At 43.0% G+C, this 15583-nt stretch overlaps 1 protein-coding gene across 6 annotated transcripts in view; it reads left to right on the top strand.

Annotated features, from left to right (window-relative positions):
• utrn (utrophin) overlaps positions 1-15583 on the top strand; it is a 177206-nt gene that overhangs the window by 116701 nt on the left and 44922 nt on the right. For all 6 annotated transcript variants that reach the window (XM_041958496.1, XM_041958494.1, XM_041958492.1 and 3 more), the window contains 5 exons: positions 2610-2739; positions 4620-4888; positions 6519-6665; positions 9474-9552; positions 10917-10977. In XM_041958496.1, coding sequence (XP_041814430.1) covers positions 2610-2739; positions 4620-4888; positions 6519-6665; positions 9474-9552; positions 10917-10977 — 686 coding nt within the window. The remainder of the gene's footprint in view (positions 1-2609; positions 2740-4619; positions 4889-6518; positions 6666-9473; positions 9553-10916; positions 10978-15583) is intronic.

The raw sequence follows: 15583 nt of genomic DNA, 5'->3' as shown, positions 1-15583 counted from the left end.
CTCTTTGGAGCCAGTTAACACTGAAGGACGATGTTTGGGGGAACACTGTCGTCATAAATTTCAACCTTTATGGTAATAGACAAGGAATACAGTTACATAAAGCAAGATACATGATACTAATATTGAGCATTCCCGTTCATTCTTGGCTTTGGAATCAGCATTTGACTAAATAATTTGCTCACAAGGACCCTTTGGTAGCTGTTCCTGTGCTTTTAATCATATATGATCTTCTTTGCCCCATTGTCATGGACTATAAATGTTCAGATTTCTGTTTGAGCATTTTAAGGATTCAAAGGGCTTAAAGATTGAGCTTCGATGTTAATTTTTTGTTCTTGGGAACAATAAAGATTAAGGGCCAACTTAGGTTAAGTCGATTAAGCATTTGTCATTTTGGAGGTAAGCTGAAATTGTCCCTCATAACAGACAGCTCTTTTGTGATCAGAAATTAGCCAGTAACAGCTGCTATGACTCTTAACTCAGCATCTCAGGTTCTTCATCAGTAGATGGAGTTTGCTCACTTGTGATGGGTATATTGCATATCTTCTTGCAACGAAGACAACGCTCTGTTACTACAGGAATAGCATACTGTGGAACAGGCAGCTTGCTGGTTTGATGTTGTAAATATTCCTTCCTTTTACACCTGGTTGTTATCAGGCATCCCTGATTTATCCAACCAGGGATGTTTCCACCTGGATATTATTTGTGTTCACACTGAGCTGCTATCTGTGATTTGCAGCAAATAATTTTTTTTTTTTTTTGTGACATTACAAAACTGCTATCAGAATATTTGACTTGCTGAAGTCTAAAGCAACATGCAAAGAATATTTGTGAATAAACAGCCTCTTCACACTCGGTTCAATCCCTTCTAAAGCCCGATTTAAGCCACCAACAAATCTGTGAGTGCAAAACAAAAAACACATGAAAAAAGCAAGAAGTTGGTTTCTACTTGTAGTTGTCCCCACAGCTTAGCTCCCCTCCCTCCTTTTCTTATCTGCGCTCCCCATACACACCTCTTTTTCTCGTCCTCAATCACCTCTCATTTAGTTTCTATCTCTCAAGGTCCCCTCTCTGAGCTACCTGCCCATTATGTTTCCTCCATGTGAGCTGGGAGGAAATCATTGGAACGGAGCAAACCATTTATTAGCAGGGGTGATTTAATTTGTCTTCAGCAGGATACTCCATTTCAACATGAGGGTTCATTTGTCCACAGGAGGCTGTGTGAAATTGTCATTGCAGCGGGCTAAACTTAAGTTTTACAGAAACGTAATGCTCCCTGAAATGAGTTCGTTTTGTTTTGAAGCTAGAGCAAGAAGTGTGTGCAGCTTGCTTCCCACCCTCCTGCCCATCTTTTACCCCCCTTATCTCTTAAGATGGTGCTGCGTATGTGATCCCCCTGAACCCAGCATGCTGTCATCTGCCACTCAGTCGGTATTGTGGGCGTGAATAAAAAAAATGAATTTTTGGCATCTCATTTTCGCTGCACTCGTATTTGATAAGTCTGATAAGTGTGAGGCTTTATCAAAGCGAGTCGTCCCATCTAATCAACTTGCCCCACAGCGTCTTAAACTACATCGCCTCCTCACAAAGCAATCACACACTCCGATAGGCAATGAAGTCCCCCGGGGTCACACGTATATTCAAACAAGAATAATTATACTGTTACATACCACGCTCACCCCTCTGCCTTGTTTTTAGTGCCTGCTCTGAGCTGCAGAAAGGCTGACTGGTTGACATGAGGTTAAGAAAAACGTCCGTCAAATTGGTTTGTGACCTTTTAGCATCGGTTCTTCTGTTCTGGAGTGTGTGTGGATGGCTATATACTTGTGTTTGTGTTAAAAAAAGATGGGCAGGATATATGCTATTGCTAGCGGACTCTGTAATGATAATTCCTGCAGAGTTAAAGTTTCCAAAAACTCACTTTATTCTGCGGATCACTCAGCTAATTTTCACTCAACCCAAAGGAAATGCCCGGGTTGACCCTGTGCTCTCGCCCTCAATCGCTGCTCTGTTCTCAGAGCTCTCACTCCCGCTGACACCCCCAACATAGCCGCTCTCTTGCTCTTACCACTTGCTTTTCCTCTTGATAAAGGACGCCTGGGCAAAGAAAATGCTTGTTATGCACCACTCACCTAATTAGCCATTGAGAGTGTTGTTTTTCTCGTCCATAAGCTGAACGTGAACATCTGCTCTTGTTCTTTGGTCGTATACATGTGTGAGTAAATCATAACTGCGTCTTTTGTAATATCATGAAAGTCAGAGCTGATTTAAGCAGATTTGGTTGATTAGTAGATATTTCTGTGGGGGGAGCAGCAATCTGGATACATCACCTCGTTCCAAAATGCCGGGTTCATTTGGAGTTCATTGGGACAGACTGGAACAGGAGACAGGAGTTGGAAGCTTGCACATACCTGCAGAGGAAATGCACTAATTACCCCTTTCTCACATCTCTCTGCTATCAAATGCCTGTTCTGTTTTAATGACAGTGGAAAATCTTTACTGTCTTTTCTCACATTTTATTTCTAATGACTGCTTTCTAAGAGAGAGATTTGTGCTGTCATGAATTAAAAACTGATGCCCCCTTAACCTGCTGCTTTGTGTTTCTCCTGCAGGCCCTGCAGTCAGAACTAAAGGACCGTGAGCACTTGGTGGTCAGTACTTTGGAACAAGCCCGGATGTTTCTCGCTGACCAGCCCATTGAGGGTCCTGGAGAGCCACGCAAGAACCTGCAGCCAAAGACTGGTAAGTTTACGCTCTCCATAAAAAAACATCCACATATGTATATTAATGTTTGAAAAAGAAATACATATTGTTTCATTCACAGCTTGCTTTCATGACACTGTACTCAAACACGATGTAAAAGTATTAAGGCCTTCATTTGAAATAACAAATGTTATTAAAACTGTAATTGCAGAGAAGAGAAGAAGAAGCACTTTCATGTGTTTTCCACTTCTTACAGGCATTTCAAGTAAAATAGGAGCTCAAGTATCAGGTGGTCTGATCTTGCAGTAGACTAAGTATTTTACTATATTATATTAAGCCAATGGCAAATGGATTTAATCAAGAATACACAGTAAGACTTAATAGTAATAATAGACACCTTGTTTGTTTGGGGTATTTTTCTCCTTTATTGGATGGAATACAGTGGAGAGGTTACAGGAGGGGAGAGAAAGCGAGGCGATGACATGCAGCAAAGGCCCTTGGCTGTACTTAAACCGTTTTACAGCCCTATGTCACCAGAATGCCTTCGCAGACTTCTTTTTTCACCAGCTTGGAGGATCAGATCAGCAAGGTGTCTCATTCAGTACATTCTGCCCCAAGAAGCACTCAGACATTCACAGCAAGCCTGTCTGGTTGCCTTAAAACCAAACATACGGAATTATTTGGCCCGGTTTCTTGGTTAAGTGCCCTTGAAACGCCATTCTCTAAAATCTGAGCTGGTGGTCATGCCAATTTCTAACTGAGCACCCAAGAATTGAATATGCACAGACTCGTTCAGCATTCCCCGTCTGTCTCTGTCGGATGCGGCAGGAAAGTCTTGGTTAAGTCAGCACATTTCCCTTCAAACTAAAACCCTACTGTGTAAATAATTAAACCAACCCAAGGGGCTGTGTAGGGGTGTGGCGAGACTTCAGAGCGCGTTCTGATAGGCTTGTTGTCTGTGATCTTTGATACGGATATCAAAGCGTCTCCTCATTGTATAAATAGATAAAAAGCTGATTTAAGATCAGAGGCTGCCTTGTTGTTTAATCAGAGGAGATGGGATTTCTCAGAGTGACACTGCAGTAAAGTCTTAACAACTTCATTTGTCTTACATTGTCTCATCACAATTATCTCACATATTATGTTTCGTCTGTGCCACCGGCTTGACTTTTATTGTTTGGTTTGTACCCTACATTCCTCACTACAACAGACACCATCACGATGCTGGTGTGTACTACCTGCAGTACGTGTCAAAGACGTCCCACTTATGTTTATGCATGTGAGGGACTGAAAAAGCGAGAGATTGCAGAGGGGCAACAGGTGAAGATGGTAATTCAGTCACTACCCTGGAGACGAGACCTTAGAACTCTTGAAAGCTGTTCATCTTTCTTTGGAGTGAAAATGGGTATTTGGAAAGTAGTTTTCTCTTCCGCCCCCGGGCTTATTTCCTCTCTGTCTGCATCCACTGATACGTCACAATTATCCTATTCCCTCACCTTTCCTGCCTCCCTAATTCCCTAGATCCTCTGTGTGTCTCACCCTTTTTTCTTTCTTTTGGTCACTTTTTAGGGAAGGTATCATTTTAAGAACAGCTCCGTAAATTAGCTCCCCTATGTCATGAAAAAAGTTGAACAAGAGAATCTAACATGGATGATTTGTCCCTTTTTTCTCTGAAATATAACTTGTATATAGAAGCACATTAGGAAAACATTAGTATCTATATTATTGAAGAAGTTCTGGTTTCTGGAGTAAAAAGAGCCAACTTGCTGCAAGTTATTTCATTTTTGGTGAAAAATATCACCCTGTAGTGCGATGAAATCTATGTCATCGAAGAGTAATAAAGGGCATGAAAACTGTCATTGTCAGCCAAATAACTTACTTCTCTCTTCTCTTTTCCTCCCTCCCCTCTCTTCCTGCAGACCTCACCCCAGAGGAGAAAGCCCGAGGGCTGGCCCGGGCCATCCGCAAGCAGACAGGCGAGGTGAGGGAGCGGTGGGTGCGTTTGAAAGGACACGTGGGCGGCTGGCAGAGTCAGGTGGAGCGAGCCTTGGAGCGACTCCAGGAGCTGCAGAGCTCCATGGACCAGCTCGACCTGCGGCTGACTCGGGCAGAGGAGGCCAAAGCTACCTGGCAGCCTGTGGGGGATCTGTTGATCGACTCTCTGCAGGACCACATCGACAAGACCGTGGTGAGTCAGAGAGATGCCATATGCACCTTAGTCATCAAGACAGCGAGGCAGGAGCTAGACACCCCACCCCTCTATACATCATTCCAGCTTACGGCACTGAGTCAGCTTGAACAAGTCTCATCTTCTTTTTTTTTTTTTTGCTTGCAGGATCTTAATAGGTTTAACCGTGTTTGCCTGTTTAACTTGCAAATCACTGATTTGACAGTTAATTCGGCACTGCCTTTTGTGATTTGATTAAAAGTATTAGTCCGTTCATCCCTGAAACAAGTGCCAGAAGCATCAGTGAAGCTGGGTTTCCATCCAAATGCTCAATAAATTTTAACCAAATTTCCAGAAAGTCTGAAAAAGAAAGTGCAAATGAAAGCTTGTTAGCATCCACTACGGTTATGCGACTGTTATACAAGTTAGTTTATCAAGATAGGCAGTAGGTGGCGCCTATTCTCCAGTCAGAAAATCATTATTCTGTTTCAGAAAAGGAGGGCGCAACAAGACGACATAATTAAACGAGCACCAGTAGATGGAAATATGAAGTTTCTGTTTTTGTTAGAAATCACGTGAGGAAGGTCATCAGAGCTTTGTGGAGTGATGCAACGTTTTAATCTGCGGGAACAGCTTCATCTACTTCTCTCTGAGCAGAAACAGCTGCTCGGTGATGTGAGTTCAGTGTTCATTAAGCCAGAATTTGAATTAGACAGAAAACAAGTTTAAAAACTTTTTTTTCTTAATTGAGTTTTTTCAAATTTTGCAGTTTCCAGCAGCCTTTTCTGATCCCACACTTCAAAATGCACAAAAAAATACATCGATGGAACACGGCATGCGACGGAGACTTTCCACACTCCTCTCCCTCTTTCATTTTTGGAAAACAAAATGCCCCGTGATTTGATTATGTTCCCGGGTTTGATGATTCTGTCTCGTTTGTTTGCAAATGCTACTCGTCAAAATTTGAGGACGTCTATTTTCCCAAGGAGAACCTTGCCAAGAAACAAGCAACATATTTAGTTCACGAGCAGAAAAATGATGCCGCTTCCTAATAAACAGTAAACAATCAATGAAAAAGTGACAAAGGAGAAATAGAGGACGGAGGAGAAACGGCGGCGCCAGAAACATCACGTAATGGTTCACAGATTGCATGAGCAAAGGCAGCTCCTTCACTGTTGTGTTCATTTGGCTGTTTGTCACACCACCTCACATCTCACTGATTGCCTCCCCATGGTATGGACAGCCTGGCCAATTATGGCTCATAATATCCACGTCATGTAGGCACCCACTGTGAATAAGACTCTCCATGAATGGATTTTCCTCTCCAGTTTGTGACGCAGACAAAGTATGCAGGCATTAAGTTTATGTTGACAGCCACGGAAGAGACTTTAATTGCAAATTATAGCTCAACAAAACTCAATTTAAAACTTGATGTGTCTCCAATTAGAGATTATGAGGTCAGCGCAAAAATAATGAACAGCAGTTAAGATGAGACAGAGGATAAAGGATTGTCCACAACAGGAACTCACTGTTATTGTTTGCGAAAGCACAAACTTCATGATTAAATCAGTACATTGAGTGAGTTTATAGCTATGATGCCGTTACAATCTTACTGTTTTAACCCTGCAACAACATTAAACTTCCTGTTCAGGCCTTTAGAGAGGAGATCGCCCCGTTACGCCAGGATGTGAGAATCGTCAATGAGCTTTCTGCAGAGCTGACACCGTTGGACATCCAGCTGTCCTCCACCGCCTCCAGACAACTGGACCAACTCAACATGAGATGGAAACTACTTCAGGTAGTTCAAATCCTCCTGAATCATCTGCATGTTCGATCAGACACACACACACACACACCCAAACTCTTGCTTTCGCTTGGGTTTTCTGCCACTCCTCTGCCTAAATGAATCTTGATCCTCTTTCTTCCTCTTCCCTAATTCTCCTACTGCCTGCCTGTGCGTTTTTATCTCTTCCATCCATCTCTGTCTCCTTCAGTTTCTCCTCTCACCGTTTACATGCTGATTTCATTTTGTGTCAGCCGAACACACAGGGGAATAAGAGTTGTCCCTCCACCTGTGTACCTGTTCTATTTGAACGCAGCTCCGTTCTCACCGCAGCGCTTTGTCACTAAACATCAATGGCCACTATTCTCACAGAACAGCAGTCACATTCTTGGCTCTCTGCGAGCTTGAATGTCTTGGTCTGATCCGCCGAGGGACTCGATGAGTGTTTCTCAGAGCGGAGTGTGTCTCAGCCCTAGAGGGAAAGTCATAGAGGAGTCTCTTTACAAGCCATCAGAAAGAAAGATAAGAGGAGTGATGCTGGTTGTGAATTAGGGAGCAAAATTCTCGATGTTAAGTTTGTATGAGGATGAGCGCATACCAGTGTACACACATTCTCCTTATGAAGCAAGGTCAATTATCCTATTTCTTCATTTTTCTACAGTGCGCCCTCATCACGCCTGTAGATTATTTAAACATTAGCTCTGCTTTCTTCCACTGATTGGCAATTTATTTAATCTTTTCTACATCTAGAACTACATGTTTTGATCATGACAGAGTAGAGCCCGAGAAATGTGATGTTAAAGTACATTTTCTTCTTAATGCCTGACTCTATGAGCCTTTGAGATTCCTGACCAAGCTGGCTGATGACACCTGCTGTGCCTAGCAGCAGGAGGACTGAATACAGGTCAGGCCGCGCCATGTGATGGCATCAAAGACACCGTCATGGAAACTTGTATTTCTGTGCTGTTCATTTGAAGTTTTTCTCGTATACAGCCACGTGGCATCGTCGCTGTAGATAAATGAGTTGGGAATGTGGGCAGAAGAAAAGCGCGTGGGCAGAAAAAAGCAAGAAAGGGAGCTATGTGTTGAGCAAAAAAAAACGAAATCCTGGAGCCTGAAGTCATCCCTTTTTAAGTATGACACTGCCTCAGACTGAGATTGGGTAGCCGGGCTAATTTGTAGCCTTGTGATCGTTCCCATGTGCTGTAGAGACACCCACTAATAGTCTTTCTGCCTGGAGAATGACCATAACTCATCAGTGAGTCAGAGGAGGGCAGGATTTCAGATTTCACACTTTATCTCTCTGCTGTCCGGTCTTTTTATTTCTTTCAGCCTGCAGGAAGGCGGCAGCTTCACTAATAAACCAGGTCTGACTGTGTAGTTTGATGATTTGGTTTTCGTATGCAGACAGCTCCCATCTTCTTCTCTGTGGGACAGTGTCCATGATAGCCATTAGTGGCCGGAAAGACACTGAGCTATTGGCCTTTCCTTGCCTATTTCCAGGATCCCTGTGTGGACAGCTGTTATCTGGCTGCCATAAAGCCTGAGGGGTGTGTGTGTGTGTGTGTGTGTGTGTGTGTGTGTGTGTGTGTGTGTGTGTGTGTGTGTGTGTTTGTTTGTGTGTGTCTGCATGAGTCTCAATATTACAGACTGCCAATACTTTCCTGCTAGTAGACCTGATGGAGCAAAGCAACCCCACAGTCGCGTCGGGCACAGGCGCACTGCCGGAGAGGTCAATACACAGCTTTCACAGGGGTGCAGGAGTGTGTGTGTGTGTGTGTGTGTGTGTGTGTGTGTGTGTGTGTGTGTGTGTGTGTGTGTGTGTGTGTGTGTGTGTGTGATTGATTGATTGATAACTCAAAGCTGTACGATGCTTCACCTTTCACTGAGTGCACTCCCTGCAAAATTGAACAGTTGAACCGGCATTATTTATAAGCAAGCTATCCTTTTGTTTTTTGAACTACAGTTTTGTAATAATAAAGGTATTGTGGAGTATACGAGGTAAAAGGATGGTTTTGAGTCTTGTCCTGGTTTTGATGGTTTTGATGGTTTTGATTTTCTGGATACGGTGTTTACATGCAGTATGAGACACCACATGATTCTGATATTATTCTGGTGTCTGATCGTGTGTCATGTGTTCTCGACTCTTCTGTATCTCACTCCGCGCCGCTTGAGTTACCTCGGCAGCAGAGGGACGAAAGCCAGTTTGGTTTCTTGCTGCTGTATTTTCCGCTTTGCTGGATTTGGCTTCTCCGTCTGATCACGAGTAATGGAAGATGAAACAAACAGTACAATAATGTCAGACTTTCACTTGCATTTCAGTGTCATACCATCACCGATCAGCGTATCTTTTTGTTTTACTGACTGACCGCTTGAGTTGGCAACACACCTGTGCTCGAGGTGACAATATGAAATGCTGCAAAATATGCATTTGTCTATTGTCAGCTTGGTTTTCTTAAATTGGGATTTAGGCAAATTCTTCTCACTCCAGTTAGTTGAAGCTGATATTCACCTGTGCTGTCTAATTTCTATACAGCCCAATACATATCAGTGAACTGTGATACAGTGTAAATGAGATAGCACGTAGATATATTAACCTTATTCTCATTCAAGATTTGATGCAGTATATATTTTTATCTCTAAAAGAAAAGTTTCTTAAGCTTGCAGTTTTACTGCAAATCCACTCCCAACTTAATTGCACTGAAATTGAATTCATTCCAACCATGACGCCATCTCCAGCCACTGTAAAGTCCTGTTTCGCTGAGTGCAGCTTTCAGGCCCACAGCTGACTGTCTTCTCTCCCGTCTGTGTGTCATCGTGCAGGTGGCGGTGGAGGACAGACTGAAGCTGCTGCAGGAAGCCCACCGAGACTTCGGCCCCTCCTCCCAACACTTCCTCTCCAGTGAGTACAGAGCCAGTCACCGTACAGCGCCAATTAGGATTTTTTTGGGGGGGTGGCTTGGTTTGTTTCCACTGAGTTACACTATTCTGCATCCCCTAATTTTTCCTGTCCCGTCTTCTAATCTTCAGTCATACGCTTCACAGACACGCATGCTCGGTGGATGTTCGGGTGCACGCACACACACGTACACAGTTTGCAGACGAGGCACTTTACTCTTGAATAATGCAAGGCTTAATTACAGCTCTCCACTGACTCCCCCCTCTTTCACCCTCTTTAGAGTGGTCATTAGCAGAGAGAAAGGATGAGAGAGAGAGATGGGGACAAAGCTAGAGAGAAAAGACAAATGCTGGAGCGTGAACATTAAACAAAGCGTCTGCTCACTCTCTCTGTCTCTCTCTCTCCCTCTGTTTATTGCCATTTTCTATAATATACAGCCATTAGTGTTCTTTTTGCTCCACCTGATTTGCTTTGCTGGCTGTCAGACACAGACACCAAACGGGCGATGTGTGATTCAGAGCAGGTGGTACGCTCGGCCACCGTGCCTTGTCACCGGTGGACATGAATTCACCAAGTAAGCTCTGCTGAGAGCTGTGCAACCGCACCAGACAAAACAGCACTCTGTCTCTTCTTTCATCTCCCTGCCACTATGACACTATCTACTCCATCACACATTCGCTCTCATTACACCAGTAGCTTAATATTCCCTCAGGGATCAATAAAGTACTGCGTCCTTATCTTGCCCTATCCATCTCGTATATCTCCCAATCTCGCTTAATCTCTTTCTCTTACTGTCTTTTCATCTCTCTATCTGAGCGTGGAGCTGTGTCAGGGAGGAGGGGAAGTGGGAGGGCGATAAATCAAGCAACATTTCTGTTCCGTATTGCTCTTGAGAGCTTCTCAAGTCTTATATTAAGCTGGTTTTTACACTGTATCAGCGTGGCATTTAAAAAAAATTCCTTGGCCTGTTAATATTTATTGTCTTCTTTCGTATTCCACAAAGATTAACATAAACCTGAGCATGCGGCACCTTTCCTCAACAGTTTTTTTTCCTCTGTTTTTTAATTTATTTTCCCTCTCATGCCCTATTATCTCCCTCCACCTTCTTTCTGCTGAGAAAACAATACCCATTTTACTTTTTTTTTCTCTCAATTTCATGCATGAGTCTTCCTTACATGGCTAGACTATGTTATTATGGAAGTGTTAGATGTGAGAATTATTTCAAGTCAAGCCCCAAACACTAAATGGATTACTGTACTGCATGCAAAAATTGTGCAGTGTTTATTAAGATGGTGTTGCGATTTGGATTGCTTAACACACTCTCTCTCTATCTCTCTCTCTCTCTCTCTCTCTCTCTCTCTCTCCAGCCTCTGTACAGCTCCCCTGGCAACGTGCAGTTTCTCAGAATAAGGTTCCATATTACATCAAGTAAGTGGCGAGAAATTGCTTCGATAGCTGTCTTTGTGTCCGTATAATTTGTATGAGGTTGTGTTTGTGTGTGTTTGTGTGTGTCAATGATTATTGTACAATGGTAGGCCTTCATGGCAGAGCTGTCACGATATTGTCCGCAGAACTGCTGTTGCTTTAAAAACAACACCTCCTTTATTTTTTGGTATGTGTCCCCATCTCCTTTATTAACACTTTTCTAGCTTGTTTAGTGCATTAAACAACAGCGCTACTACAGCGCTACAATACACAAGTGATTTTCCTGACTCAGACTGTTAAATATGACTAAATTTTAGAGGCCTGAAATGAACAAACTACACAGTATTTTGTAAAAAAGCAGAGTTATGTGTTTTTTGTGTTCCTTACCCCGCCACGTAACGACTTTAACCGGCATCTTTGTGAGGTTGATTTCCAGCTGCTTTCCTCCTCAAGGTAGCCCCACATGTGGGCAGTGTGGTGCAGATGGGGTCGAGTTTCTGTTTTTAATTTGCAGTTTGTGATTGAATGTGAAATAGCTCGTTATCTCAAGCATTTTTCTGCAGGGAATCTAAAACTTAAGTCTTCTCAACCTTTTCACATTAATGCTACGACCTCTCTTGCATACATCACCTACGAATGGGCAGGTAGATATTGTTATTGTTTTGTACATTCACTACACGTTCATCATTTATTTTACTCCCAATTAGGAGCTTCTGTCTGCCAATTCACTCCCCTGTATATATCAAAATTCTGGCTGTTTCACCTGCACATTTTTCATTCAGTCCAACATTAGCACTCCTTTTGAATAGATAATACCTGGCTTAATCCCTGCACTGCTTCCCACACCGTTCTAATAGTGTCTATAACAACTTTAGCTTGATGCCATGCTTCCTATTCTTGTTTCTGCCAAATGAGGCCAAACATCAGGTTTCAATTTAAATGGGCAGAGAGAAGATCTGTGCTGGTAGCAAACAAGACAGCTTCTCTGCTGTTCCGGAAATGTCTGAAAGTTTGACGGACCTCATTATCCAGAAAGCATGTAATCGTATGTGGCTGAACTGCTGACTAACCAAAACTGAATTCACCTGTATTTTAGTCCGTTGGTAAGAAAAATCTGAGGGTAGCAGTTTCAGCTATCATTTGTCTCTCCTCCTTTCTTTGTTTCTCTCTCTTTTTCCAGTTGGTACATTGTTCCAGCCCTGCTTTGGGATTTAGGATGATAAAATGGGCCTAATTTTTAGTGCTGCCCTTCTTAAATCGCCTTGTGCCCTGAGTCGAAATGTCACTGCCTCAGTTAAATTGTCAATTAGCCATTTTAAAAAAAAATCCCCTTGTGCCATTGTCCACAAAATAACCCACAATAAAAGCTACAGCTATGAAGATTTACAGTGTAGTCTTGTCCCAGTGATAGGTTAAACTCCAAAAAGTTTTGATGCAACATAAAACCAGCCAGTTAAAACCGCGGATTCAGTTTATTGAATCAAATTGAAAATTCTATTTGGGAGGAGGTCAAGATAAAATGTTTTCAGACAGATGATAAAGACACAGACAGAGATGGAGAAAAATAGGATTTAGACAAAGAGAGAGAGGGAGGGACACCTGTGCCGTGTTTGGGCCCGCAGCTTGGCACTAGTATGGGATCAGAGATGAAAGCCAGACAGGCAACGACTCGGAGGACAAGCTTATAACTTTAGAGTCAACAGCAGCCTGTGATCACAGATGTGCCCAGCCAATGAACCAACATCCGCCCACTCGCACCAACAAAACATGTGCACAAGGGCATTCACACAAAAGCAACACACACACACACACACACACACACACACACACACACACACACACACATGCAGTTGGACACACGAATAGAGATGCACATTCTCACGCTGGCAGGGAAAGGCTTGCCCAAAGATGCATATGAAGTCCAACTGGAACCAAGCTCAGACTAACCAAACACACACACACAGACCCATTGTGAGCACACGCCATATGTTCTGTCGATGCCTCTGGGTTGGTTGGACCAGATTTTTTCTTCTCCGTGGCTGCTTTCACGTTAACCCTAAATTACCTCCCAGTCACAGAAAGAAAAGAATTAATCCTCTCTCAACTTTATCCTGAGTGTGAAGCTTTTCTTTGATTTCAAACCGAACGTCGTCTGCTTTACGCTGCCCTCTGTGGTTTTCCCTCGCACGCAGTTCTACATGCAGTCTGGTGCACACTCGTACATACTCACTTAATTTGCAGCTTGAAAACCAAACTCTAAATCCATCTCCAGGACTAATCACAGGTTGCTTTCAGTGCCGTGACATCCTTGGGACAACCGAATCAGTCGCTGACACATTCATTTCCCCAAACCCCTCCCCGTCTCCTCTTCCATCTCCTCTCATGCTCTGCCTCTTTTCTTTGAGCTGACAAAGGGCCCCTGATTAAAACTGCGCCTTGTCCACCCCCTGCAGTGAGGAGTTCAAGCGACATATTGGGGGAAAATCAAATGGCTTCTGTGCCTGCTGCCTCATGCTGGCAACCTCACACACTGTCCCATTTCACCCATTCTGGCACTTCTGGGGTGGGCTCTCACGCCTTGTGGGCTTTTTGAGAGGAAATATAGCAAGACTGCATCTGCAAAGATTAGAGAAAGTCTCCTCTACATTCCAAAGCTTTTCTGGATGTACTGTCTGTCTGTGTTTTTGTCAGGAAATGCATGGTGAAGTTAGTTGTCTCGAACAGAACAGACAGCCTTTATATACACGAGTGGACTCCATGCCACTGCCTCAGGGTGTCTTTGTTATGTAAGTGAAATTCGGTCGAACATAGTTTTAAGAAGAATCCAAAGCTGTTTGACCTGTATTTCTAAAGGAGAATACTGATAACTTCGGGAGGGAAGGGGTTAATGTTTTAAGAGGAGAAAGAGGCAGAGGAGGAGTTGTGAAAGCCAGAAGGAAGACAGAAGATGTCAGGTGGTGAATGCAGGCACTTATCACCTGTCAGAGACACTCCTTGATAAGCCTGGCAGGTTGCTGTCACAGAAAAAAAAAATTTAAAAATCCCGAAATCCTCTCACTTACTCAGATATTTGACTAATTCTGTCTCTTTGGATACCCACATACGCAAGTAATCATTCATCTGCACACTCATGATTATTCAGGAAGCCCTCTCAGTGTGTGACAGTGACAAACTCCCAGCAGCAAAGAGTTGGGCAGAAGTGTTTGGCTGGTCTGTAGCCAACGGTTGATGAGATACGTCCACCCCTTGCCCTATACGTCCACCCTTGACCATGGGGCAGGTGGGCGTATCCCAGAGGGAATTTCCGATTTACATTTTCTGGTCTTTTACATTCCATTTACACCTGGTATTAAAATGCGGTCCATATCTGTTCTACCTGCTAAGGAAAAACACACGTTAATGCAAGTTGTAAACGTGTCATGATCGGAAGGTGATCAATCTACCTGACCACATCTGGAAGTAGTCTGGCTCGCAATTTTTTCAGATCTTTGATAGGTGTGCATGCAATTTGTGCAACATCCTAGCATCCGTGCACAACATATAACACAGAATATAGGTTGTTCTTCAGATTAAGAGAACAAGCAACTGCGAAGGCTGAGAGAGACACGCCTCTAATTACTGAATATATGTCGGTTCTGTGTCATGAAAGCGCCAAAAGATGAGTTCCTTTTAGAGCTGAGTGAAAAATTAAAGCAATATGGGTGGGAAATGAATGCGATACAGTTAGAAATAACTGTCTGTGAAGGTGTGTGGTCTGATCTGCTGTTAACAAGGCATATAATTAATCTAGTCACAGAGTAGCCTCCACACCGGCACTGCAACACTGGGACAAACAAAGAAGGAAGAACTGAATGTATTCAATTTGCATAATTTACAAGGGGGACAAATAATTAAGAATTTGATGTAGACAGCATTTCACAAAGTTTCCCCAAAGCTCCTTTTGTTTATTTTTTGTTTTCTATTTTTGTTTTAGGGAGTCTGATTTGCTGCCACCTCAAATTACTCTCATGCAGTTTTTTGAAGACAGAGATCTGATCTCAATGAGGATAAGGAGCATTTAAAATACCAGGTGTCAAGGCAAAGATAATTTTTTATCCAGATAGCGTGTCTGGATACATTTTAATACCAGGTGTAAATGGGTTCCTTTTGTAGGAAAGACAGACATAGTCACTAGTTGTGGGAAATTGTGGTTATGAATAATTATAGAGTAGCAGAAAAATCGTAATTAGCAAAACCACTTTAACCTTCTGTTGGTCTATGGCTGTAGCAGCTGGAAATGGCAACACTACACAGAAAACATCAAAAGGAAATGGCAATTAATTTTGATGTCTTAATTGTTATGGTGCTGATCTGTTTGTCTGAGGGTCAGATCACTCTCTTCTGTCAGATTCCAGAAGCCTACTATGCTGACTCGCTGAGACAGAAATCTCATAAAAACATCATGTAGGTTATTTTTTTAACCTCACAATACCCGAGTGGCTACATAAATTTCATCTTTCCTCCGCCTGCTGCAGTATCCCCTTCTGTGACCCCATTTGATTTGTTGCTGCTCGCTCTGAGATGCCATTTAATGATGCTGATGAAGGGAAATGTCACATGGATTGCTCAA

The sequence above is a fragment of the Chelmon rostratus genome, chromosome 18, assembly GCF_017976325.1.
Source record: "Chelmon rostratus isolate fCheRos1 chromosome 18, fCheRos1.pri, whole genome shotgun sequence".
Lineage (NCBI taxonomy): Eukaryota > Metazoa > Chordata > Actinopteri > Chaetodontiformes > Chaetodontidae > Chelmon > Chelmon rostratus.
The sequence above is the reverse complement of the archived record's forward strand: the minus strand, read 5'-3'. Positions and strand labels throughout refer to the sequence as shown.